This window comes from Scyliorhinus canicula, chromosome 11 (assembly GCF_902713615.1).
Source record: "Scyliorhinus canicula chromosome 11, sScyCan1.1, whole genome shotgun sequence".
NCBI lineage: Eukaryota > Metazoa > Chordata > Chondrichthyes > Carcharhiniformes > Scyliorhinidae > Scyliorhinus > Scyliorhinus canicula.
Genome location: NC_052156.1, coordinates 89883357 through 89908994, shown reverse-complemented (window position 1 = coordinate 89908994; position 25638 = coordinate 89883357). Strand labels below are relative to the sequence as shown.

At 45.8% G+C, this 25638-nt stretch overlaps 1 protein-coding gene across 1 annotated transcript in view; it reads left to right on the top strand.

Moving 5' to 3' along the window:
* The window catches only part of mst1 (macrophage stimulating 1), a 170023-nt gene that overhangs the window by 119598 nt on the left and 24787 nt on the right, over window positions 1-25638 (top strand). The window contains exons 12-13 of the mRNA XM_038810834.1: window positions 12965-13000; window positions 19694-19811. Of these exons, the coding sequence (XP_038666762.1) occupies window positions 12965-13000; window positions 19694-19811 (154 nt within the window). The remainder of the gene's footprint in view (window positions 1-12964; window positions 13001-19693; window positions 19812-25638) is intronic.

The window sequence follows — 25638 nt, the reverse complement described above, 5'->3', positions numbered from 1 at the left end:
TGCCAACCAGATTTATTCAACCACCTTTAGCCACCCCATCATGGCCTTCAGACACCGCACTGCACCCAACTTACCACTTATGGGGTCTCCAACCCACCCCCCCTACTCACCCCAACTCTTAAGGGCAAGGGACCCTGGATCTGATCCCTGACATAGACAACCTGGCACCCAGGCACCTGGTAACTGCCGGCCTGGCACCCTGGCAGTATCTCTGCCAGCCTGCAGACCCACCCGGGCACCCTGGAAGTGCCCCTACCAGTCTGGAAGTAGGGGCATGGCCCCTGGCAGTGTGCCAGGGAGGCACTGCTAGTGAGCATGAATGGCAGTGTCAAGGCACCAGGCTGGCGGTGCCAAGATGCCGAAGTGTCTTGAAAGACACACTCAGTGCCATGCGCTGCTACATGAAGACACTCGACATCTCTCTCCAGCAGCACCATCTTACCCTCTCTCAAAGCTGTCCTTGTCCCCAGTTTCATTTCATCCTTCGCATCATTCGACACCTTAACAAGAATCTTTTCCTGTTTGTTGCTGATGTTAAGGAACACAAGCTTCAACAACTTATCAAAACTACTGCCCATCCCAGTCCCAATCCCACCTACCTTATTTCTCCGAGCCCCAGACCTTGCCGCGTGTTCACCATACCCTCCGACCTGCCCCTCTCTGAGGCTGAGCGTGCTGTTCTCAGCAAAGGACTCAGCTTTGTACCCTTACATCCCCACCTCCATGAATTCCGGGCTCAACATGATGTTGAACTCTTCTTTCATCGCCTTCGTCTCTGTGCCCATTTCTTTGGGCAAGAGTCCTCCCCCCGTTCCTCCAGGTGGACACCCCCACCGGGACAATTACCTGCCCTCGATCTTTTCATTGAGAACTGTCGACGGGACATTGGCCGTCTTAATTTTTCTGACCCGCTCACCTATTCCAACCTCTCTCCTTCCAAACTTTCTGTTCTTCACTCCGTCAAGTCGAACCCCGACTTTGTCATCAAACCCAAAGGGGATGTTGTTGTCATCTGCCGTACTGACCGCTACCTCGCAGAGGCTGAACGCCAATTCTCAGATACTTCCTCCTGCATCACCCTGGACCATGACCAGACCGCTGAACACCAAGCCATTATCTCCAACACTATTAGCGACCTTATTTCCTCTGAATGCCTTCCCCCTACGGCTTCCAACCTCTCCCAACCCCGGATCCCGTGGAGGCTGCCCTCGCTATTCTTGTGGTAGCCGAGGAGGGCAGACATTGTGGAATGTAACAACGGCAATGCAGGCTGGAGGTAGTACCACATGTACAGCGGGCCGCTGCACACCCTGAAGATCTTGCCGCCCATCAGACTGAGGAGGGGGAGTGATGGCCCAAGGTATACAGGCATTGTTGGTCCTTTCATGGGCTGACAGACAACATATGCCGCAGAAGAATTTATCTCAGCAGAGAGACAGAGAGTGTGCACTTGTGCCACGTCTTTGCGGACATGGCACTCCGTGGAAGAGGAAGACACGCGCTTCCGGTGACTGTGAAGGTCACTGCAGCCCTCAACCGGTGCCGATGAGTCATTCCAGGCTCGAGAGGAACCTGTTGTGACGTTTCGCAGTCATCTTCCCACAGGTGTATCCGGGAGGTGATGAATGTTCTGTATGTCCAGGCAATCACCTTCGACCTAGACCAGGCCCACCAAGACGCCCGGGCTACAGGCTTTTCTGCCAGAACACCGGGATGCCCCAGGTCCAGGGGGTGATCGATGGCACACATGTTGCCTGCGATCACCGGGGCATCAGAGAGTGCCCTATATTAACAGGAACGGGTTCCACTCCCTGAATGTTCAGATCGTGTGCGGCTGTCACCTCAGGGTCATGATGTGGAGAGGTCCAAAAGCTAGTGTTTGAAACAAACCTGTTGGACTTTAACCTGGTGTTGTAAGACTTCTTACTGACCTCAGGATCATAGACCTCTGTGCCCACGACCATGGGCATGACAGCTACGTGACTCACAACCAGCGTCCGTGACAGCTACATCCTGGGGCACTTAGAGATCCCAGACCAGCCCAGGATGATGGGTTGTCTCATAGAGGCCAAGGAAAATCTGCTGGGGACACGGATGATTCCAGAGAGAGTGTCGCACACTCCAGAGATAGTGTCGCACACTCCAGAGATAGTGTCGCACACTCCAGAGATAGTGTCGCACACTCCAGAGATAGTGTCGCACACTCCAGAGATAATGTCGCACACTCCAGAGATAGTGTCGCACATTCCAGAGATAGTGTCACACATTCCAGAGTGTCACACATTCCAGAGATAGTGCCGCACATTCCAGAGATAGTGTCGCACACTCCAGAGATAGTGTCGCACACTCCAGAGATAGTGTCGCACATTCCAGAGATAGTGTCACACATTCCAGAGTGTCACACATTCCAGAGATAGCGTCGCACACTCCAGAGAGAGTGTCGCACACTCCAGAGATAGTGTCCCACATTACCGAGATAGTGTCACACATTACAGAGTGTCACACATTATAGAGATAGTGTCCCACATTACAGAGATAGTGCCGCACATTCCAGAGATAGTGTCACGCACTCCAGAGATAGTGTCACACACTCCAGAGATAGTGTCACACACTCCAGAGATAGTGTCACACATTCCAGAGATAGTGTCACACACTCCAGAGATAGTGTCACACACTCCAGAGATAGTGTCACACATTCCAGAGATAGTGTCACACACTCCAGAGATAGTGTCACACATTCCAGAGATAGTGTCACACATTCCAGAGATAGAGTCACACACTCCAGAGATAGTGTCACACATTCCAGAGATAGTGTCACACACTCCAGAGATAGTGTCGCACATTCCAGAGATAGTGTCACACATTACAGAGATAGTGTCACACATTCCAGAGATAGTGTCACACACTCCAGAGATAGTGTCGCACATTCCAGAGATAGTGTCACACATTACAGAGATAGAGTCACACATTCCAGAGATAGTGTCGCACATTCCAGAGATAGTGTCGCACATTCCAGAGATAGTGTCGCACATTACAGAGTGTCACACATTCCAGAGATAGTGTCACACATTCCAGAGATAGTGTCACACACTCCAGAGATAGAGTCACACACTCCAGAGATAGTGTCACACATTCCAGAGATAGTGTCGCACATTACAGAGTGTCACACATTCCAGAGATAGAGTCACACACTCCAGAGATAGTGTCACACACTCCAGAGATAGAGTCACACACTCCAGAGATAGTGTCGCACATTCCAGAGATAGAGTCACACACTCCAGAGATAGTGTCGCACATTCCAGAGATAGTGTCACACATTCCAGAGATAGTGTCACACATTCCAGAGATAGTGTCACACATTCCAGAGATAGTGTCACACATTCCAGAGATAGAGTCACACATTCCAGAGATAGTGTCACACATTCCAGAGATAGAGTCACACATTCCAGAGATAGAGTCACACATTCCAGAGATAGTGTCACACATTCCAGAGATAGTGTCACACATTCCAGAGATAGTGTCACACATTCCAGAGATAGTGTCACACATTCCAGAGATAGAGTCACACATTCCAGAGATAGTGTCACACATTCCAGAGATAGTGTCACACATTCCAGAGATAGTGTCGCACATTTCAGAGATAGTGTCGCACATTCCAGAGATAGTGTCACACATTCCAGAGATAGAGTCACACATTCCAGAGATAGTGTCACACATTCCAGAGATAGTGTCACACATTCCAGAGATAGAGTCACACATTCCAGAGATAGTGTCACACATTCCAGAGATAGCGTCGCACATTCCAGAGATAGCGTCGCACATTCCAGAGATAGAGTCACACATTCCAGAGATAGAGTCACACATTCCAGAGATAGAGTCACACATTCCAGAGATAGTGTCACACATTCCAGAGATAGTGTCACACATTCCAGAGATAGTGTCACACATTCCAGAGATAGTGTCACACATTCCAGAGATAGTGTCACACATTCCAGAGATAGAGTCACACATTCCAGAGATAGTGTCACACATTCCAGAGATAGTGTCACACATTCCAGAGATAGAGTCACACACTCCAGAGATAGTGTCGCACATTCCAGAGATAGTGTCACACATTCCAGAGATAGTGTCACACATTCCAGAGATAGTGTCACACATTCCAGAGATAGTGTCACACATTCCAGAGATAGAGTCACACATTCCAGAGATAGTGTCACACATTCCAGAGATAGTGTCACACACTCCAGAGATAGTGTCACACACTCCAGAGATAGTGTCACACATTCCAGAGATAGTGTCACACACTCCAGAGATAGTGTCACACACTCCAGAGATAGTGTCACACATTCCAGAGATAGTGTCACACACTCCAGAGATAGTGTCACACATTCCAGAGATAGTGTCACACATTCCAGAGATAGAGTCACACATTCCAGAGATAGCATCGCACATTACAGAGATAGTGTCGCACATTCCAGAGATAGCGTCACACACTCCAGAGATAGTGTCACACATTCCAGAGATAGTGTCACACACTCCAGAGATAGTGTCGCACATTCCAGAGATAGTGTCACACATTACAGAGATAGTGTCACACATTCCAGAGATAGTGTCACACACTCCAGAGATAGTGTCGCACATTCCAGAGATAGTGTCACACATTACAGAGATAGAGTCACACATTCCAGAGATAGTGTCGCACATTCCAGAGATAGTGTCGCACATTCCAGAGATAGTGTCGCACATTACAGAGTGTCACACATTCCAGAGATAGTGTCACACATTCCAGAGATAGTGTCACACACTCCAGAGATAGAGTCACACACTCCAGAGATAGTGTCACACATTCCAGAGATAGTGTCGCACATTACAGAGTGTCACACATTCCAGAGATAGAGTCACACACTCCAGAGATAGTGTCACACACTCCAGAGATAGAGTCACACACTCCAGAGATAGTGTCGCACATTCCAGAGATAGAGTCACACACTCCAGAGATAGTGTCGCACATTCCAGAGATAGTGTCACACATTCCAGAGATAGTGTCACACATTCCAGAGATAGTGTCACACATTCCAGAGATAGTGTCACACATTCCAGAGATAGTGTCACACATTCCAGAGATAGAGTCACACATTCCAGAGATAGTGTCACACATTCCAGAGATAGTGTCACACATTCCAGAGATAGAGTCACACATTCCAGAGATAGTGTCACACACTCCAGAGATAGTGTCACACATTCCAGAGATAGTGTCACACATTCCAGAGATAGAGTCACACATTCCAGAGATAGAGTCACACATTCCAGAGATAGTGTCACACATTCCAGAGATAGTGTCACACATTCCAGAGATAGTGTCACACATTCCAGAGATAGTGTCACACATTCCAGAGATAGAGTCACACATTCCAGAGATAGAGTCACACATTCCAGAGATAGTGTCACACATTCCAGAGATAGTGTCACACATTCCAGAGATAGTGTCACACATTCCAGAGATAGTGTCACACATTCCAGAGATAGAGTCACACATTCCAGAGATAGTGTCACACATTCCAGAGATAGTGTCACACATTCCAGAGATAGTGTCGCACATTTCAGAGATAGTGTCACACATTCCAGAGATAGTGTCACACATTCCAGAGATAGAGTCACACATTCCAGAGATAGCGTCGCACATTCCAGAGATAGCGTCGCACATTCCAGAGATAGAGTCGCACATTCCAGAGATAGAGTCACACATTCCAGAGATAGTGTCACACATTCCAGAGATAGTGTCACACATTCCAGAGATAGTGTCACACATTCCAGAGATAGTGTCACACATTCCAGAGATAGTGTCACACATTCCAGAGATAGAGTCACACATTCCAGAGATAGTGTCACACATTCCAGAGATAGTGTCACACATTCCAGAGATAGAGTCACACACTCCAGAGATAGTGTCGCACATTCCAGAGATAGTGTCACACATTCCAGAGATAGTGTCACACATTCCAGAGATAGTGTCACACATTCCAGAGATAGAGTCACACATTCCAGAGATAGTGTCACACATTCCAGAGATAGTGTCACACATTCCAGAGATAGAGTCACACATTCCAGAGATAGAGTCACACATTCCAGAGATAGTGTCACACATTCCAGAGATAGTGTCACACATTCCAGAGATAGTGTCACACATTCCAGAGATAGTGTCACACATTCCAGAGATAGTGTCACACATTCCAGAGATAGAGTCACACATTCCAGAGATAGTGTCACACATTCCAGAGATAGTGTCACACATTCCAGAGATAGAGTCACACATTCCAGAGATAGTGTCACACATTACAGAGTGTCACACATTCCGGAGATAGTGTCACACATTCCAGAGATAGTGTCACACATTCCAGAGATAGCGTCGCACATTCCAGAGATAGCGTCGCACATTCCAGAGATAGAGTCACACATTCCAGAGATAGTGTCACACATTCCAGAGATAGTGTCGTACACTCCAGAGATAGTGTCACACATTACAGAGATAGTGTCGCACATTCCAGAGATAGAGTCACACATTACAGAGATAGTGTCACACATTCCAGAGATAGTGTCACACATTCCAGAGATAGTGTCGTACACTCCAGAGATAGCATCGCACATTACAGAGATAGTGTCGCACACTCCAGAGATAGTGTCACACATTCCAGAGATAGTGTCACACATTCCAGAGATAGAGTCACACATTCCAGAGATAGTGTCACACATTACAGAGTGTCACACATTCCGGAGATAGTGTCACACATTCCAGAGATAGTGTCACACATTCCAGAGATAGCGTCGCACATTCCAGAGATAGTGTCACACATTACAGAGATAGAGTCACACATTACAGAGATAGTGTCACACACTCCAGAGATAGTGTCACACATTCCAGAGATAGTGTCACACATTCCAGAGATAGCGTCGCACATTCCAGAGATAGAGTCACACATTCCAGAGATAGTGTCACACATTCCAGAGATAGTGTCACACATTCCAGAGATAGAGTCACACATTCCAGAGATAGTGTCACACATTACAGAGTGTCACACATTCCGGAGATAGTGTCACACATTCCAGAGATAGTGTCACACATTCCAGAGATAGCGTCGCACATTCCAGAGATAGCGTCGCACATTCCAGAGATAGAGTCACACATTCCAGAGATAGTGTCACACATTCCAGAGATAGTGTCGTACACTCCAGAGATAGTGTCACACATTACAGAGATAGTGTCGCACATTCCAGAGATAGAGTCACACATTACAGAGATAGTGTCACACATTCCAGAGATAGTGTCACACATTCCAGAGATAGTGTCGTACACTCCAGAGATAGCATCGCACATTACAGAGATAGTGTCGCACACTCCAGAGATAGTGTCACACATTCCAGAGATAGTGTCACACATTCCAGAGATAGAGTCACACATTCCAGAGATAGTGTCACACATTACAGAGTGTCACACATTCCGGAGATAGTGTCACACATTCCAGAGATAGTGTCACACATTCCAGAGATAGCGTCGCACATTCCAGAGATAGTGTCACACATTACAGAGATAGAGTCACACATTACAGAGATAGTGTCACACACTCCAGAGATAGTGTCACACATTCCAGAGATAGTGTCACACATTCCAGAGATAGCGTCGCACATTCCAGAGATAGAGTCACACATTCCAGAGATAGTGTCACACATTCCAGAGATAGTGTCGTACACTCCAGAGATAGCATCGCACATTACAGAGATAGTGTCGCACACTCCAGAGATAGTGTCACACATTACAGAGATAGTGTCACACATTACAGAGTGTCACTCAATGCAGACACAGCTGCAGACCTGGGCTCGATGATCATTGTAACTATAATCTGGGCATACTAGCAGGCTTTGCAATAACACTGTCCACAATTGCTGAAAAAATGGATGTCTCCATGTGTGGCTTGATGTGTTTGGGCTTTGTGAGGATGTATTGTGTGATATGGGAGAATGGGTACTGAGTGAATTACACATTTGGAGGGCCAGTACAGACACAATGGGCTGAATGGCCTCCTGCACTGCAACAATTCTGTAAATAACTTTGCACCACGTTCCTATCTTTCCATTCCCGTTTGCCGGGTGGCTGCTCATGGTTTGCTTGTTGGTCAATAGGAACATAAATTGATGGGGAACAGTTTTAAAAAAAAACTCATTCATGGGATGCAGGCATCGTTGGCTCAGCTATCAGTTATCGCCTATCCCTAGTTGCCCTCGAGTAAAGTGATGGTAAGCTGCCTTCTTGAACCGCTGCAGTCCATGTGTTGTAAGTACACCCACAGTGCTGTTAGGAAGGGAGTTCCAGGATTTTGACCCAGTGTCAGTGAAGGAACGGCGATATATTTCCAAATCAGGGTGAGGGAGTAACGTGGAGGGGAACTTCAGTCATCCCAAGTGTCTGCTGCTCTTGTTCTCCAAAATGGTAGAAGTCGTGGGTTTGGGAGGTGCTGTCTAAGGAGCCTTGGTCAATTCCTGCAGTGCATCTTGTAGATGGTACACGGCTGCCACTGTGCATCACTGGTGGGGGGAGTGAACTTTTGTGGAAGGGTTGCCAATTAATCGGGGGCTGCTTTGTCCTGGATAGTGTAGAGCAGGGGTGGGCAAACTACGGCCCGCGGGCCGCATGCGGCCCGCCAAAGGTATTTCTGCGGCCCACCAAGTCATTAAAAAAAAAAAAAAAAAAAAATTTTTTTTAAAAAAGTTTTTTTTTATTTTTTTTTAAATTTTTTTTTAAAGGTTAATGGGTGGGGGGGCTGTTGGGTTACTTACTGGCATAGGGTGGATACGTTGACTTGAGTAGGGTGATCATTGCTTGGCACAACGTCGAGGGCCGAAGGGCCTGTTCTGTGCTGTACTGTTCTATGTTCTATATGAGGCGCCCAGAATCATAACCGGGTGAAGTAATTATTTTACTTAATATACTATGCGGCCCTTTGTGAATTGTGAATTTCTGAATGCGGCCCTTGCACGGAAAAGTTTGCCCACCCCTGGTGTAGAGCTTCTTGTGTTGTTGGAGCTGCACTCATCCAGGCAAGTGGAGAATATTCAATTACACTCCTGACTTGTGCCTTGTGGACAGTGGACAGGCGTTGTGGAGTCAGGAGGTGAGTTACTTGCCGTAGTATTCCTAGCCTCTGACCTGCTCTTGTAGCCACAGTATTGATATTGTTAGTCCAGTTCAGTTTCTGATCACTGGTAATTCCCAAGATGTAAAAAAAACATTTTATTGGGGGCATTTTCAAGTATATACATAATAAAGAAGAAAAACACAAAAACCAAAACATCATGACAGAACCCCTAGCAATCTCCCTCTGCAACACCGCCCCTCCCCCCGCTCCTCCGCCCCCCCTCCTCCGTCCCCCCCTCCTCCGTCCCCCCCTCCTCCGTCCCCCCCTCCTCCGTCCCCCCCTCCTCCGTCCCCCCCTCCTCCCCCCCCCCCCCTCCTCCCTCCTCCCCCGGCTTCTCTATCCCTGCACTCCCAGATCCTCCGACACTCGGAATATTGCCACCTCCGGACTCGAAGCTACTGTTACCCCCAAATTCTTTGACATGATATCTGCAAATCCTGTCCAAGATCCCCTCAACCTCAAGCACATCCAACACATGTGGACATGGTTTGCCAGCCTCCCCGCACACCACCCACATCTACCCTTCACCCCTGGAAAGAACAGACTCCTAATAATAAATAAATAAATCATCGTTATTGTCACAAGTAGGCTCACATTAACACTGCAATGAAGTTACTGTGAAAATCCCCTAGTCGCCACATTCCGGCACCTGTTCGGGATTCTCAGCTGGTATTGGAATTGAACCCGCGTTGCTGGCCTTGTTCTCCATCACAAACCAGCTGTCTAGCCCACTGAGCTAAACCAGCTAGGCCACCTCATCCTGACCACCGTTTTGTGTGCCCTGTGCACCACTTTAAACTGGATGAGACTCAGTATTGCACACGACGAGGATGCATTAACCCTGCTCAAAGCCTCACTCAAACTCCAGGCCCCAACGCCCCTGCTCCTCCCCACACCCCTTCCCCAGCTCCTCCTCCCACTTACGCCTAACTGCCTCCACCCACTCTCTCTCTCTTCAACAGCTTCTCGTATGAATCCGAGACTCTGCCCTCTCCTATTTCCTCCTGGGACAGGAGTTTGTCCTGCAGCACCGGGGTGGCAGCGTCGGAAACAAATGTACCTTCTTCCTCATCAAGTCCCTAAACTGCAGATACTTGAACCCATTCCCCTTCAGCAACTGATATATCCTCTCCAGCTCCTCCCGGTCTGCAAACTTCCATCCAACAAACAAATCTCTAAAGTATTCTATCCCCAGCTGCCGCCACCCCCGGAACCTCACATCCAGCCCCACCAGGCAAAACTATGATTGGCGAAATTGGTGCCCACAGGGACATGCCTTCCATTCTAAAATGCTGCCAACACTGGTTCCACACCCTTAACTCTGATACCACCACCGGAGTCATGGAGTACCTGGCCAGCAAGAACAGAGCCAGAAATAGTGCCCTCAAACTGGTCCCTTTACATGAGGCCGCCTCCATCAGCCCCCACACCGACCGCTCCGCCCACGGAACCTTACCACCCACATAAACCTCAAAATCATCCTATTGACCTTCCTAAAAAAGGACTTGAGCACAATGATCGAAAGGTTCTGAAACACAAACTTCGGCAACACTGTCATCATCTTTACCATCTGGACATAACCAGCCAATGACAATGGCAGCACATCCCATCTCTTAAAGTCCGACTTCACTCCCTCCTCCGACCGTGTCAAATTCAACTTACGCAGCTTGGCCCAGCTACGTGCAACCTGTATCCCAAGGTAACGAAAACTCGCCCCTACCAATCGAAATGGCAGCCTCTCCAACTTCCTCCCTGTCCCTCGGCATTAATTAGGAATATCTCACTTTTCCCCATGTTGAGCTTATACCCCGAAAAGAGGCCAAACTCCCCCAGAATCCCCATGATCCTGTCAAAGCTCGTGACCGGGTCTGAACTATACAACAGGAGATCATCTGCCTACAAAGAAACTCTGTGCTCGACCCCTCTCCCCCAGCTCAATATCATCCATCCCCTCGAGAACGCAAGTGCCATTGCCAAGGGCTCAATCGCTAGGGCAAAGAGCAGTGGGGAGAGTGGACACCCCTGCCTCATTCCTCCTGTGCACCCATGTTACTCTGAGCTGACTCTGTTCGTCCAAACACTCACCTTATATAACAGCCCTGCCAAACCCCAAACCATCCAGCACCTTGAATAACTACGCCCACTCTACACGATCGAAAGCTTTCTCCGCGGCCACAACCACTTCCATTTCTGCCGACTGACTCTTCCCCTCCGCCAGCCCTCACCTGCAATTCCCCAAAAACAGTTGAACACACTTACCCAATCCACACCCACACATGGTAAATGCAACAATCTGTCCTGCATACGCACCCACATTCCCAATACTGGCATGTCCAAAGTTCAGTGTGTCCCTAGTTCATGGTCTCTCATCAAATTACTCGCCTCCTTTGGCCTGTGAAAATAAAATTCCTGATTCTGCTGCATGACCCACAGACGAGCAGGATACAGCACCCTGAACTTCACTTCGCCACAGAACAGGCATAATGATTGTGTCCCAGAGAACAAGCGCGATGATAGTGTCCCAAAGAACAGGCACAGTGATTATGCCTCAGAGAACAGGCACAATGATAGTGTCCCAGAAACAGGTACAGGGCCAGTGCCCCAGAGAGCAGGCATAGTGATAGTGTCCCACAGAACAGGCACAATGATAGTGTCCCATAGAACAGGCACAGCGATAGAGGAGGATAGAACAGCCACAATAAAAGTGCCTCATGTTAGAAATGCAGAGATACTGTCCCACCATACAGGCATGGATATGGTGTTCCAGAGAACAGGCGTTGAGATGATGTCTTGTATTACAAGCACAGAGGTAGAGGTAGTGACTGACATTACGCACAAAGGTTTGGCATTGTATATTGCTGAATCATATGACAGGAGTTAATCTGCACAATGGGACATCAGCTGGGTGGGCTCGGTATTCATTTGGATGTTGGTGCCTCTCATCATAGATATCATAGAATTTACAGTGCAGAAGGAGGTCATTCGGCCCATCGAGTCTGCACCGGCTCTTGGAAAGAGCACCCTACCCAAGGTCAACACCTTAGTAACCCCACTCAACACTAAGGGCAATTTTGGACACTAAGGGCAATTTATCATGGCCAATCCACCTAACCTGCACATCTTTGGACTGTGGGAGGAAACCGGAGCACCCGGAGGAAACCCACGCACACACAGGGAGGATGTGCAGACTCGACACAGTGACCCAAGCCGGAATCGAACCTGGGACCCTGGAGCTCTGAAGCAAATGTGCTATCCACAAGGCTACCATGCTGCCCATATCTGAGCATAGTTGACCCCAAGACCTTGAATGAGCTGGGAAAGTGGGAGGGGGCAGAGGCCTGAAGCCTGACTGGTGATTTGCAGGTGGAGGATGGAAGGTCACTATCTACCAAATCCTCTCGCATCTAAGATATGGAAGGATGGGAATCCTCCAGGATTGCAATTACAAAGAGATATAAAAAAATATAAATTTTGATTACCCAATTGTTTTTTTTTCCAATTAAGGGGCAATTTAGCATGGTTAATCCACCTAACCAGCACATCTTTAGGTTGTGGGGGTGAGACCTACGCTCTCACGGGGAGAGTGTGCAAACTCCACAAGGACAGTGACCCAGGGCCAGGATTTGAACCCGGGCCCTCAGCGCCGCAGTCCCAGTGCTAACCACTGCGCCACATGCAGCCCCACAATTGCCAAGTGATTTAACAATACAAAAAATGACTGCTGACTTCCAGTTGCACTCCTTTAATTGAGCAATGATCATCTGTTTCAATTCCAGAAGGACATGCCAAGCCGACAAACAAGGAAGATCCAGGTACACGAGGAGAAACAGCTGAACTTGCAAAGAGAAGCAGAAAGAATTGTCTCTGTGGTTATGTTGGATGGTTTTGATCTCCCAGCAATCCTTTCTCTGATCAAATTTAATTAGATTTTTTTTGCATGAATGGGGAGCTGATAACATTACAGGAAGATTGTTGTGTTTTGATAGAGGGAGGAACACCTGCCACTATCAGGAAGGGCAGTAACCAGTTTATATTTCCTCCTGATTAAAGGGAAGACCTTCATAATGTTTGCCTTATAGTGGGGCATGTGGAACATTCCTTGTTCCATTGCTTTTTTTTTAAGGGCAATTTAGCCTGGCCAATCCACCTACCCTGCACATCTTTGGGTTGTGGGGGCAAAACCCACACAAACACAGGGAGAATGTGCAAACTCCACACGGACAGTGACTCAAAAGCCAGGATCGAACCTAGGACCTCGGCGCCGTGAGACAGCAGTGCTAACCACTGCACCACCGTGCTGTCCCCCTTGTTCCATTGCTAGCTAGGGCCTGCCCTCCCTCCTTTTCCAAGTGCATTGATAACTATATCACTGCCACTTCCTGCTCTCACTTTGAATTGGAAAAAGTAATCAACCTTACTTCAAATTGCTGTTTCCCTTCACCCTTCAGATGGTCCATCTAACACACAAACATATGAATTAGGAGCAGGAGTAGGCCACTCAGCCCCTTGAGTCTGCTCCACCATTCAAAAGGATTATGGTTGTTCTGATTGTAACTTCAACTCCACATTCCTGCCTACCCTTTGATAACCTTTCACCCTCTTGTTAATCAAGAATCTATATATTTTTAAATAAATTTAAGGTACCCAATTCTTTTCTTTCCCCCAATTAAGGGGCAATTTAGCGTGGCCAATCTGCATACTCTGCACATCTTCAGGTTGTGGGGGTGAGACCCCAGGAAGAATTCCACATGAAATCAAGAATCTATCTATCTCTGCCTTAAAAATATTCAGAGACTCTGCTTCCACTGCCTTTTCAGGAAGAGAGTTCCAGAGACTCACTTTCCTCTGAGAAACTATTTCTCCTCACTTCGGTCTGAAATTAGCAACCTCTTATTTTAAAAACACTGACCCCCCTAGTTTATGATTCTCCTACCGGAGAAGATATCCTCTCCACATCCACCCTAACAAAACCCCTCAGGATTTTGTGTTTCAATCAAGTCACCTCTTAATCTTCTAAACTCTAGCAGAGACAAGCATGGCCTGTCCAAACTTACCTCAAAACAACCCATCCATTCCAGGTATTAGTCCAGAAAACCTCCTCTGAAATACTTCTAATGCATTTACATATTTCCTTAAACAGGGTGACCAGTACTGAACACAGTACTCCAAATGTTCTCTATACATCTGAAGCAGAACCTCTTTACTTTTGCAATCAGTTGCCCTCACAATAAATCAAAACATTCCACAGGGAAGAGATTGCTGAGCCTTTGGCTTTGATTTTTAGGTCATCATTGGCTACAGGAATAGTGCCAGAGGACTGGAGGATAGCAAATGTGGTCCCTTTGTTCAAGAAGGGGAGTAGAGATAACCCCGGTAACTATAGGCCGGTGAGCCTAACGTCTGTGGTGGGTAAAGTCTTGGAGAGGATTATAAAAGATACGATTTATAATCATCTAGATAGGAATAATATGATTAGGGATAGTCAGCATGGTTTTGTGAAGGGTAGGTCATGCCTCACAAACCTTATCGAGTTCTTTGAGAAGGTGACTGAACAGGTAGACGAGGGTAGAGCAGTTGATGTGGTGTATATGGATTTCAGTAAAGCGTTTGATAAGGTTCCCCACGGTCGGCTATTGCAGAAAATACGGAGGCTGGGGATTGAGGGTGATTTAGAGATGTGGATCAGAAATTGGCTAGTTGAAAGAAGAAAGAGAGTGGTAGTTGATGGGAAATGTTCAGAATGGAGTTCAGTTACGAGTGGCGTACCACAAGGATCTGTTCTGGGGCCGTTGCTGTTTGTCATTTTTATAAATGACCTAGAGGAGGGCGCAGAAGGATGGGTGAGTAAATTTGCAGACGACACTAAAGTCGGTGGAGTTGTAGACAGTGGGGAAGGATGTTGCAGGTTACTGAGGGACATAGATAAGCCGCAGAGCTGGGCTGAGAGGTGGCAAATGGAGTTTAATGTGGAGCAGTGTGAGGTGATTCACTTTGGAAAGAATAACAGGAATGCGGAATATTTGGCTAATGGTAAAATTCTTGGTAGTGTGGATGAGCAGAGGGATCTCGGTGTCCATGTACATAGATCCCTGAAAGTTGCCACCCAGGTTGATAGGGTTGTGAAGAAGGCCTATGGTGTGTTGGCCTTTATTGGTAGAGGGATTGAGTTCCGGAGCCATGAGGTCATGTAGCAGTTGTACAAAACTCTAGTACGGCCGCATTTGGAGTATTGCGTACAGTTCTGGTCGCCTCATTGTAGGAACGACGTGGAAGCTTTGGAACGGGTGCAGAGGAGATTTACCAGGATGTTGCCTGGTATGGAGGGAAAATCTTATGAGGAAAGGCTGATGGACTTGAGGTTGTTTTCGTTAGAGAGAAGAAGGTTAAGAGGTGACTTAATAGAGGCATACAAAATGATCAGAGGGTTAGATAGGGTGGACAGCGAGAGCCTTCTCCCGCGGATGGAGGTGGCTAGCATGAGGGGACATAGCCTTAAATTGAGGGGTAATAGATATAGGACAGAGGTCAGAGGTGGGTTTTTTACGCAAAGAGTGGTGAGGCCGTGGAATGCCCTACCTGCAACAGTAGTGAACTCGCCAACATTGAGGGCATTTAAAAGTTTATTGGATAAGCATATGGATGATAAGGGCATAGTGTAGGTTAGATGGCCTTTAGTTTTTTTCCATGTCGGTGCAACATCGAGGGCCGAAGGGCCTGTACTGCGCTGTATCGTTCTATTCTAACTACTTGCTGTATCTGCATACTAACCTTCTGCGATTCATGAACTAGGATAACCAGATCCCTCTGTACCTCAGAGCTTTGCAATCTCTCACCATTTAGATAATAAGCTTATTTTATTTTCTTCTGCCAAAATGGATAATTTTTCCAACATTGTCCTCCATTTGCCAGATCTTTTCCCAATCACCTAACCCATCTATGTCCCCTTGTAGCCTCCTTATGTCCTCTTCACAACTTACTTTCCTCCCTACTTTTCTGTCATCAGAAAATGTAACCATCCCTTCAGTATCTTCACCCAAGTCATGTATATAAATTGTGAAGAGTTGAGGCCCTCATCCTGTGGCACACCACTCAGTACACCCTGCCAACCACAAGACAACCCATTTACACCAACTGTTTCTTGTCAACCAGACAATCTTCTATCCATGACAATGTTAACCCCTTCACACGAGCTTTAACTTTCTACAGTAATCTTCGATGTGGTACCTTATCAAATACCTTCTGAAAGTCTAGGTACAGTACACCAACCAGCTCCCCTTAATCCACAGCCCATGTGACTCATTCAAAGAACTCCAATTAATTAGGTAAACAGGATTTCCCTTTCGCAAAACCATGTTGACTCTACTAGATTGCCATGAATTTTTCCAATGCTCTGCTATATCACCTTTAATAATAGCTTCTAACATTTTCCCTGACAGGTGTTCAGCTAACTTGCCTGTAGTTTCCTGCCATCGGTCTCCCTCCCTTTTTTGAATAAAGGAGCTACATTTTCAACTTCCCATCTAATAGAGCCCTCCCTGAATCAACAGAATTTTGGAAAATCAAAACCTATGCATCAACTAATTCACTAACCACTTATTTTAAGATCCTAGGGTGAAGTCCATCAGGACCCAAGGACTTATCAGCCCACAGACCCAACAATTTATGCAATACAGCTTTCCTGGATTGTAATCTTTCTGACTTCCTCCCTCCCTTCCATTTCCCAATTTGCAGCTATTTCTGGGACATTACCCATGTACAGTGAAGATTGATGCAAAGCAAAATAGCTGTTTAATCAATCTGCCATCTCCTTATTTTCCATGATTAACTCCCCAGACCTCTTTCTGTTGGGCCAATGCTCACTCTGTTGACTCATTTTGACTTAAATACCTATAGAAACTCTTACTTGCCATTTTTATATGTCTAGCTAGTTTTCTCTTAGAATCTAATCTTTCCTTCCCAAATAACTTTTTGGAATAAATGCTCAGAGACATCAACACAACCCAGTACATTCAGCTTGCTGCCTACATCAGGAGTGCAGAGGATCTGAGACTCCCTGTTATTTTCAGAGAAAGAGGTACCCTGATTGGGCCACTAATCAGGGAACTCGTATTCCAATTGGCCAATCTCAAAGTCTAAATCATCACATCTTTAAGCCATTCTTTGCTGTTCTTCTGTCCAATCTTCTGACCTGCCACCTATCCTTGCACAATTTAAAAAGTGTGAAAATGTCTTTTAGCTTTCTTAGTTAATCACAGATGGTGGGCCGTCCCCTTGGAATTTTTCTGTCTCATTGGAATGTATCTATTCTGAAATATTCCTTTGATTGTCTACCACTGCATCTCTATTGATCTATACCTCATTTGCCAGATCAGCTAGGTCTGCTTTCATGCCCACATTATTGCCATAATTGAAGTTTAAAATGGTGTCTTGGATATACTCATCCCTTCCTCAAACTGAATGTAAAATTCAATCACCTTCACTATGAGGTTATTAATTATTCCTATCTCATTGCACAATACCAAGTCTAACATTGCCTACTCTCTGGTTGGCTCCAGAATTTGCTGTTCTGAGAAACTAACATTTGATGAATCCTCACCTACGCTACCTTTGTTCATTTGATTTTTCCAGTCTATATGTAAATTTTAAACCCCATGATTATCACTTTAGCTTTCAGGCAAGTTCCAATTATCTCTTCCTTAATACTCTATTCTACTGTATTCTACTGGGGGTCTGTCCACCGCTCCCACAAGAAACTTCTTGCCTTTATCATTTTGCATGTCTAGCAAACTACTTCTAAATCCTGGTTTCCTGAAATTGGGTCACCCCTCTCCAATGTGCTAATATCATCATTAATTAAGAGTCACCCCTCCACCTGTTCATAACTTCCAGTCCGTCCTAAATGTCACGTACCCTTCAATATTTAGGTCCTAATCTATGTCATCCTGTAGCCATGTCTCTGTAATAGCTATCGGATCATACTTTATTTCTATATATACTATTTGTTCATCTGTTTTGTTTCCAATGTTACATGTAGTTAGATACAGAGCTTTTAATTTTGTTTTTTTAAATTATTTTTGTAAAATCTGGCCTTACCTGCTGATTTACTCTTAGATTTGTACTCCATCTCTTCCTGTCAAGGCCTGTTTATCATCTTCCATTTTAGTACCTTTCTCTCTTGCCCTGTCTCGACTCTTTGATTTACCACATCTTCCTGAATTTGATCCCTTGCCCCCACTATTTAGTTCAAAACTCTCTCTATTTCTGTAGTTATGCAGCTTGATGGACACCAGCCACAGCACGGTTCAGATGTATACCATTGCAATGGTACAGCCCCCACTTTCCCCAGTACTGGTGCCAGTGCTCCACAAACTGGAACCCATTCTTCAGTCTTTAAGCCACCTGCTCAATCTTCTAATCTATTTTATCCTGTGCCCATTTGCACGTGGATCAGGTAGTAATCCAGAAATTATGACATTTGAGATTGTGCTTCTTAATTTGGTGCCTTGCTCCTCATATGAACTGTGCAGAACCTCCTTCCTCATGCTGCCTATGTCATTGGTACCTACATGGGCCATGATCCTTCTCCTCTCACTGCAAGTTCTCTCCAGTCCTGAGCAAATATACGGAACCATGCGGGCAACATGACTGTCTGGTTTCTTGTTCTTTGCTACAGAGAACAGTATCAGTCGTCCTCACTATACTGTACATTTCATATCAGCATTAGTCCTACACCTCATTGACTATACCGTTAATATCTGGGTGTAATCCTGCACCATAATGTCTGTATTTTAATATCAGGGTGTAAGTCTACACCACAATGACTATACCTTTAATAACCGAGTATAGTCCGACACCATATTGACTGTACTATTAATATTAAGATCTAGTTCGACACCACAACGACTGTACCTTTAATATCGGGGTGTAGCCCTACACCACAATGACTGTACTTTTAATATCTGAATAGAGTCCTACACCATGATGACTATACCTTTAATATCAGAATTAGTTTTACACAATGATAACTGTATGTTAATATCAGGGTGGAGTTCAGTAGCACAATGTCTGTGCTTTACTATCATGGTGTAGTCTGACACCACGATGACCGTACTTGAATATCAGCATGTAGTACTGCACCACAATGCCTGTACCTTTAATATCAGTGTAGTTCTACACCACAATGACTGTGCCTTTAATATCAGAGTGTAGTTCTACAGCACAATGACTGTGCCTTTAATATCAGAGTGTAGGCCTACACCACAATGACTGTACCTTTAATATCAGAGTGTAGGCCTACACCACAATGACTGTACCTTTAATATTAGGGTGTTATTTTCCTCTGTGGAGATTGGAGGAGTCAGTTTTCCTGGGTTTCTCATTATTTCTGATGTTTCCATGGTTCGTGTGCCAAAGCTAAGAGCCAATGGGAGCTCCCACTGGGTAGGTTCACTCGCTAAGCAATGCCTGTGCTATGTGATTGATGCTGGATTTTGATCCCTTTTCAGAGTTGGTCACATTTGACTCCTGTGGAAGGCGGGAAGACCGAGAAATTTCTAATAAAAAGAGTCGGATGATAGGAGGCCGACCCGGTAATTCCCCCTGGACCGTGAGCCTTCGCAACAGGTAACGTGAGCAAGGGCAGTAACCTGAGGGACAGATTCCAGGGTTATAGATTACACCCTCAAAGTACTATGTGCTCCGTCACACAATGACAACACTCTCTGTGTGAATAGAAAAGAATCCCAGCCTCATAGTGTCCAGTCCCTTTATAACCACTAGCTCTGCTTCTACAGTTTCCCAGGCTGGTGAAACCCTCATTTGAATTTTAAGCAGCTTGCCACCGTGCCAATATATGACTCACACGGGTAAGTGTTAGAATGAGCTCCTGAGGTTCCTAGCCTGTCCTCCACAACCTCAGGCCATGAAACCTCAGTGGAATCTGAAGATAAAGACAGGCCAATTCGGCTGCACCATATCCACCCAATCAATGATCTAACACAGGAACTAAAGATCAATCTCTCTAAGTGCAACAAGCTGGGTGTAACATCATTAAGTGACGTCGGGAGAGGTGTCATTTTAATTTTTTATTGAAGGTGCGGAGAGAGGGCGTAATTTCATCAACTTTTCTTACATTTTCCGCATTTTCCTTTTCTTCACATGGTTCATCTTTAACATTTTCCCCTGCTTTCTTAACTTTTCTCTCTCCATTTCTGTGCTAGGTTTACCCCAATATTCACTCACTATAAGGCCACTAATTGCCACAGCTCCCTTGACAAAATCTCTTCACATCCTGCTTCCTGCAAGGTCTCCATTCCATTCTCCCAGTTTCTCCATCTCCGTTACAACTGTTCCAAAAATGCAAGCACTTCAGATACGTTTTTCTTATTTCTCAACTGAGGATTTCCCTGGGCTCCCACCACCTCAGTGGCCGACAGGGCCCTCGACTATTTCTGTTCCATTTTCCGTGTAACTGCTCTAACTCTCTCTCCCTCTCCCGGAATGACTGGGTTTCCTTGTCCTCATCTTCCACTCCAGCTTGAATCCATGCAGCATCCTCTGCCATTTCTGCTACCTCTCACAGGATGCTACCACCAAACATACCTTCTCCTCCTCCTTTTCGGTGTTCCATAGGGACCATTCCCTCCAGTACACCCTGACCCATTCCTCAGTCTGCCTGAAAACACCCTCACCTTCCCATGCCACTTTGCATGCAAGTTCTGGAGATGCAACACCTGCCATTTTACATCCTGCCTTCTAGCCCTCCAAGACTCCAAATACTCCTTCCAGGTAAAATAATAATTTGCTTGCGCATCTTTCAATTTACTATTTTGCATTGGCTGCTGCCAAAGCAGTCTCCTCTACATTTGGAAAACCAAACATAAATTTGCAGAACATCTTTGTTTAATTTGCAAGTGTGATTCTGAGTTCCTGGTCACCTGTCATTTTAATTCTCTGTCTCACACCAACGCTGATTTCTCTGTCCTCGACCTGCTGCAATGTTTCAATGAAGCCCATGAAACAGCCCCTCATTTCTCGGTTAAGGACTTTACAGCCTTCTAGACTCAGCACTGAGTTCAACAATTTTAGATTCTAATCATGAACCCCATTTTGTTTAAAGCTTTGTTATCTTTAATAAAGAGTCATCCAGACTCAAAACATTAGCTTTCTTCTGTCTCCGCAGATGCTGTCAGACCTGCTTTTGTTATTTTATTTTTGTTTCTGGGGGCTTTCAAGTTTTCTTCTGTTTTCAGACAAACCCATCTGGTTCCCCCAATGTCCTTTACGAGAGGAAATCTGCCGACCTTACCTGGTCTGGCCTATATGTGACTCCAGATCCACAGCAATGTGATTGACTTTATTTTTGTAAAATATTTTATGCAGGCATTTGTGATTTTATAACAGTAACCGTAAACCATATACAAACAACTATAAACATAGTGCAAAGATCCTCTACCCCCCTCACAGGCCCCACCTTCCTAGAACAATAATCTAGACCAGTGTTCTTCAACTTTTTTTCCGGGGACCCATTTTTACCAACCGGCCAACCTTCAGGACCCGACCCGGCTGACCTTTGCGACCCGCGCCGGCCGACCTGCGCGACCCACCATTTTCTCTTACCTTGTTTGCTGCTGACAAAAACGGAGGAATTGGTTTTGGGTCCCTTTGGCCCTCGTACACGCTCCTCCAATGGAACCTGTTGGATGAAGGTGTCGGAAAGTATGGAGTCTCCATCTGTCCAAAGTGCTGCACTTTTTTCCAGTAAAATTTTATCAAATAAACACCCCCCCCCCCCCCCCCCCCGAACTTGTAAAAAGAAATAAATGTAAAATGAATAAAATAAATGAAAAAAATAAAAATTAAACGAATGAATAAAACTCCCCTGAACTGGTTTAGCACACTGGGCTAAATCACTGGCTTTGAAAGCAGACCAAGGCAGGCCAGCAGCACGGTTCGATTCCCGTAACAGACTCCCCGAACAGGCGCCGGAATGCGGCGACTAGGGGCTTTTCACAGTAACTTAATTGAAGCCTACTCGTGACAATAAGCGATTTTCATTTCATTTCAAAACAGAAAGCTGCGACCGTTTAAAAAAAAGCGGCCGCCCTGCGCATGCGTGCCCGATCATCGGTGCGCATGTGCATTTTGTGCATGCGCGCCGATGATCTGGCACGCAGGCGCAGTGCGGTCGCATTTTTTGAACATGTTCGCGGCCATTTTGAAGGCCGCTTGCAGCCGGCATTATTAACAGCCGGCTGCTGCGGTTGTTGCGCGCGGATTTGCGTGATTGGGAGCTCCGCGACAGACGGCTCGGTGACCCTTCCGACACCTGCCCGTGACCCACCCGCAGGTCGCGCCCCCGAGTTTGACAATGTCTGATCTCGACTAACCCTCCCACACACCCCCCTCTGCTGACAGTTAATTTTCTCTAAAGAAGTCGACAAACCCTGCGGACGAACACTAGCATTGACCCTCTCAGGACGAATTTGATTTTCTCAACACTGAGAAAGCCAGCCATGTCATTGACCCAGGTCTCTGATTTTGGGGGCTTCGAGTCCCTCCATGCTAACAGTATCCGTCTCCAGGCTATCAGGCTCGGGCTTCTCCCCGACTCAGGACTTTAAACTTCTGAGTCGGGGGGAAGGGAAAGGGAAAGCGACAGGGAGTAGGGAGTTAAATGGAAGGATAAGCAGCAGGTTAGCATGTGTGCAGGTGGGTTTAAGTTCAAGGCAGACTAGGAATGAAACAAAAAGGGAGGATAACTTAGGACATCTCATGATGTCCAATTTCTCTAATAATGATAAGAAAGTCAGCATTAAGGCACTTTACCTGAATGCTCGTAGCATTCGTAACAAAGTTGATGAATTAACGGCACAAATCATCGCGAATGAATATGACTTGATAGCCATTACGGAGACATGGTTGCAGGATGGTCACGACTGGGAGTTAAATATCCTGGGGTACCAGACGTTTCAGAGGGATAGACAGGTATGTAAGGGAGGTGGAGTAGCACTAATAATCAAGGACGACATCAGTGTGGCATTGAGGGATGATATAGGTTCTATGGAGAATGAGGTTGAATCCATTTGGGTAGAATTTAGAAATTCTAAGAAGAAAAAGACACTGATAGGCGTAGTCTATAGGCCACCAAATAATAGCATCACACTGGGACGGGCAGTAAATGAAGAGATAACTAATGCCTGTGAAAAGGGTACAGCAGTTATCATGGGAGATTTTAATCTGCATATAGATTGGTCAAATCAGCTCGGTCAGGGTAGCCTTGAAGAGGAGTTCGTTGAATGTATCCGGGATAGTTTTCTGGAACAATATGTAATGGAACCGATGAGAGAGAAAGCTATCCTAGATCTGGTCCTGTGTAATGAGGCAGGAATAATTAATGACCTCATCGTTAGGGATCCTCTTGGGAGGAGTGATCACAGCATGGTTGAATTTAGTATACAAATGGAGAGTGTGATGATAGAATCCAATACCAGGGTCCTATGCTTTAACAAAGGGGACTACGATAGAATGAGGAAGGACCTCGCTAAAGTAGACTGGAAACAAATATTTTATGGGAGGACAGCTGAGGAGCAGTGGAGTACTTTCAAAGAAATCTTTCATAGTGCTCAACAAAAGTATATTCCAGTGAGAAGGAAGAATTGTAAGAAAAGAGGTAATCTACCATGGGTGTCTAAGGAGATACATGAGGCTGTAAAATTGAAAGAGAAGGCTTACAAAGTGGCCAAGATCAGCGGGAAACTAGAAGATTGGGAAAACTTTAAAGGTCAGCAGAAATCCACGAAAAGAGCCATAAAGAAAAGTAAGATAGAACACGAAAAAAAACTGGCATAGAATATAAGGACACATAGCAAAGGTTTTTATAATTATATAAAACTAAAAAGAGTGGCTAAAGTAAACATTGGTCCGTTAGAGGATGAGAGTGGTCATTTAGTTATGGGATATGATGAAATGGTGGAGGCATTGAACAAATATTTTGTATCGGTCTTCACAGTGGAGGACACTAATAACATGCCAGCAATAGACCGAGAGAAGAAGGTAGGTGAGGACCTGGAAACCATTACTATCACGAAAGAGCAAGTGTTGGGCAAGCTAATGGAGCTCAGGATAGATAAGTCTCCTGGCCCTGACGGAATGCATCCCAGGGTACTGAAAGAGATGGCTGGAGTAATAGCAGATGCACTGGCGGTAATTTTCCAAAATTCGCTGAACACTGGGGCAGTCCCAGAGGATTGGAAAACAGCAAATGTGATGCCACTGTTTAAAAAGGGAAGTAGACAAAAGATGGGGAATTATAGATCGGTTAGCTTAACCTCTGTCGTGGGGAAGATGCTTGAGTCTATTATCAAGAAAGAGATAGGAGGGCACCTCGATAGAAATTGTCCCATTGAACGCACGCAGCATGGATTCATGAAGGGCAGGTCATGCTTGACGAATCTCTTGGAATTCTATGAAGACATTTCGAGTAAGGTAGATAAAGGGGACCCAGTGGATGTGGTGTACCTAGATTTCCAAAAGGCCTTTGACAAGGTACCGCACAAGAGGCTGCTGCACAAGATAAGGATGCATGGTGTTAAGGGTAGAGTACTAGCATGGATAGAGGATTGGTTGTCTAACAGGAAACAAAAAGTTGGAATAAATGAGTGCTATTCTGGCTGGCATTCAGTGACGAGTGGTGTGCCTCAGGGATCGGTGTTGGGACCACAATTATTTACAATTTATATAGACGATTTGGAGTTGGGAACTACGTGTAAGGTATCAAAGTTTGCAGATGACACGAAGGTGTGTAGCAGAGCAAAGTGTACTGAGGACTGTAAAACCTTACAGAGGAACATTGACACATTGAGTGAGTGGGCAAAGGTCTGGCAGATGGAGTATAATGTCAATAAGTGTGAAGTTGTGCATTTTGCTAGGAGTAACAATAGAACGGATTATTACTTAAATGGTAAAAAGCTGCAGCATGCTGCAATGCAGAGGGACCTGGGTGTACTTGTGCATGAATCACAGAAGGTTGGTCTGCAGGTGCAACAAGTAATTAGGAAGGCAAATGGAATTTTGTCCTTCATTGCGAAGGGGATTGAGTTTAGAAGCAGAGAGGTAATGTTGCAGTTGTACAAGGTGCTGGTGAGGCCACACCTGGAGTACTGTGTGCAGTTTTGGTCTCCACACTTGAGAAAGGATGTGCTAGCACTAGAGGGGGTGCAGAGGAGGTTCACTAGGCTGATTCCGGAGTTGAGGGGGTTATCATATGAGGAGAGGCTGAGTAGATTGGGATTATATTCACTGGAATTCAGAAGGTTGAGGGGGGATCTAATAGAAACATATAAAATTTTGAAGGGAATGGATAAGATAGAAGTAGAAAGGATGTTTCCACTGGTAGGTGAAAGTAGGACAAGAGGGCATAGCCTCAAGATTAGGGGAGCAGATTTAGGAC